At 42.2% G+C, this 2820-nt stretch overlaps 1 protein-coding gene across 1 annotated transcript; it reads right to left on the bottom strand.

Annotated features, from left to right (window-relative positions):
• Positions 1–1579: 1579 nt before the first annotated feature.
• On the bottom strand, positions 1580–2580 carry LOC109217535. Its single transcript, XM_019381795.1, has 2 exons — positions 2398–2580; positions 1580–2155 (listed from the first exon to the last, which is right to left on the bottom strand). The coding sequence occupies exons 1-2, from the start codon at positions 2578–2580 to the stop codon at positions 1580–1582; spliced, it is 759 nt and encodes a 252-aa protein (XP_019237340.1).
• Positions 2581–2820: the final 240 nt, after the last annotated feature.

Here is a 2820-nt window from a genome sequence, read left to right as displayed (position 1 = left end):
CTTATCTCCTTCACGTGCATCCCACATGCTCGAATCTGCCGTTTCTATGAACCAAGGGATGGACCTGGTTCATGTCTGAGCTTCCTTTGTCATTCTTCAAAACTAACCTTCACTTGGGCCAATAAATTCCCTCTTTTTGATGATGACAAACTCTGTGCTTTTTCATAAGCTTAGGCCCTGTTTCAACTTAGCTTAACATCAACACAATGTTAGAAATATTTTTCCTTTTTATCACTTATCATCAAGGACCAGGTTCATTAGGTTATAAATATCACCGTTCAAAGTATAAAGCACAACCTTTTCCCCCTTTTGGCATCATCGAAAAGTTGCATAAATAATGTGAGATAACCAGATTTAAAACTTATGGACACTGAGGCTAATTCAAATGCAAACATGGATTAATCATCATAGATCAAGCTAAGAATTTCAACCATCAAAGAAATATAAACAAACAGTTAGAGCAAAAACAGTGAATTTCATTTATGATTGATAAGATTCTATCACAAAGCATAAAAGAAATAAAAATACTGAAAACATGAGCAAAAGAAACAAAAGTCCCGAACTGGGTCACTGGTTGATCTATACTAGGCTAGGAGGCTTAAGGCTTGGAAGAACTAGGGGCTTGGTTTTTGGCTTGGAGAAGTTTCAACATGTCTTGAAGAATTCCATCATTCTTCTCCTTTTCCCTTGCCAGTTCAGTTCTGAGAGCATCTCTCTCAAACTCTACCTCAGCCAACCGTGTCTTCAGCGTTGCTATCTCAGCATCCTTTGCCCCACTCTCCTGCACCAAGGCTCTGACCTTGTTATTGACTGGTGCCTTCTTGGATGAACCAGGTTCATTCGGAGTGGCATGGACCTCATAGTCACAAGCAATCAGAGTTTTTGCCCCAAAGTGATCTTTGCTTGTGGTCACCTCCCACTTCTTCAGAGGCACCTTAAAATGTGCGAGCACAGCTGTGAGAATGAAGCCATGGGGAATGGCATGAGACCCTGTCAAGAAGCTGGATTATAAATCCAGGCCAATTAATTTGCTTTGTCCAAACACTCCATGAGGACCAAGTCCGCAAAGCTTGCAATATGCCTCCTTTCCTGCCTTGGCAGAACACATTTGTTGACGAATTCAAACAGCACTTTGTGGGGTGGCGTCACCTCACTCTTGTACACAGCCTTAGGCTCAATTTCCTCCTTATTGTCACCAAATTTTCTGGTAATGGCAAGAGCAGTAGGGATATTTTCTAGGCTTGGCCACTTAAGTTTTTTGTAGTCATTGTACCCCCCAGCAGGTACACCTAGAATTTCACCCAACTCCTTCATATTGAAAGAGATTTGCACCCCTTTCACCAAGATGGTAACTCGTTCATCCTTCACTGCACCATTTTCTATAAACTCAACAATTCATCCCTGGCCAACCCGCCATCCATCTGAAGGATCATGTGCTTCCAGCCTTGCTACTCCAATTTTTTCAGAAGTAACACCATTCCTTCCTCCTCCAAATCTCTGAGGAGTCTGCCCTTCAGAATTGTTCTCTAGCCAAAATTGGCCATCTTGTCCTTTCAGTATCTGAATCATCTTCCTCTTCCTATCCACTCCATTCTTCCTCAGCAATATTTTCCTTTTTAGTTTTCACTGCAGACCTGGTCCTTTTTGTCAGGGTGGATGGTTCAACAGACTTTGACATAGAAGTAGACTTCTTAGTAGAAGTCTTGGCTTTCTTGGGCTTGGGAGTCTGAACCTCCACTTCAGCAATCACATCTTCATCTTGATGGACCAGGTCCATCTCATCAACATCAACAGCCTCAACAGGCTCTCCCACCTTCTTCTTCCCTTTGTCCATCCTTTTCTTTTTGCTTTCTTCTAAGGCTCTCTGCAGCTCTTCCTCATTCTGCTTTAGCTGACTTCTTGTGGCTCTTCCTCTTGTGGGAGGAATTTCAATAGTGACAGAAGGGGCGGCCTTCATTTTCTTGTTAGACCTAGCAATACCAGGGGTCTTAGCCTTGGAAGTTCTCTTCTTCTTGGGGTTGTAGCTGTCACCTACTTTCTTCAATAGGTCTGCGAGGGTTTCTTCAACTGATGAACCAGGTTCATCTACTTTTTGCCCAAGGTTAACCAGCCCTTTAGCGGCTTCGCCAGACCTACTTCCCTTATTTTCTTGGCACTTTCCTCCACTTTATCCGATTCTGCTCCACAAATAGCCATTCTACCTTTATCAGAAGTGGGTAAAGAATCAACCACTCTTTTCCCCATTCCCCTTTCTTAACTTCGAACACCCTCACTATCTTTTTCTTTTTCCTTTTTATTTTTACCACCTCTCTTTCTTGACTCAGAAGTTTCTACATCCACCATAGATCCAACCAAAATAAACCTAGTCTTTAGATTTTCAGCCAACTAAAAAATGACCTCAGTAGTAGTATCTGGGCCAGAAGTTACATTTTCAGTATCAGAAGACTCAGTTTCTTCCCCCTCAGTAGCAGACTTGTAGGATTCTTCAGAGTTGTGGGGTTCTTGGGCTTGGCTAGCTTTCAATTGAGCGTCTAATTTCTTTGATAATTCCCTCCCATCTACTTTCTTTCGAGCAAACATCTTTACTTTTCTTTTCTTAGGCTGAGGAGTGGTTTAAGATGAGGAGCATGGTGGGGGAGTACCGGGTTTATCAGAGGGGTTAGTCATTTTGTGCTTGGTTCTTGGAAGAAAGAAGAAAGGTAGATTGAAATTTGGAGGATGAGAGAAGATGGGAAGTGTTTTAGACGGTTTGAGAATTATGAAGAGAAGGCAGAGATGATGATGATCAATTTAAAGGGAGTGGGTAATTTATGGGTAACG

Source organism: Nicotiana attenuata, unplaced genomic scaffold (assembly GCF_001879085.1).
Source record: "Nicotiana attenuata strain UT unplaced genomic scaffold, NIATTr2, whole genome shotgun sequence".
Classification (NCBI taxonomy): Eukaryota; Viridiplantae; Streptophyta; class Magnoliopsida; order Solanales; family Solanaceae; genus Nicotiana; species Nicotiana attenuata.
This window is presented reverse-complemented; position numbering and strand designations above follow the sequence as displayed.

What these genes read in the sequence shown, in the direction of transcription:
- LOC109217535 (XM_019381795.1), bottom strand. Translation starts at nt 2,580, where the DNA reads ATGTTTGCTCGAAAGAAAGTAGATGGGAGGGAATTATCAAAGAAATTA. An exon ending in GCCCAGATACTACTACTGAG is followed by an intron (nt 2,156 to 2,397) that starts GTCATTTTTTAG and finishes AGTGGAGGAAAG; the next exon opens with TGCCAAGAAAATAAGGGAAG.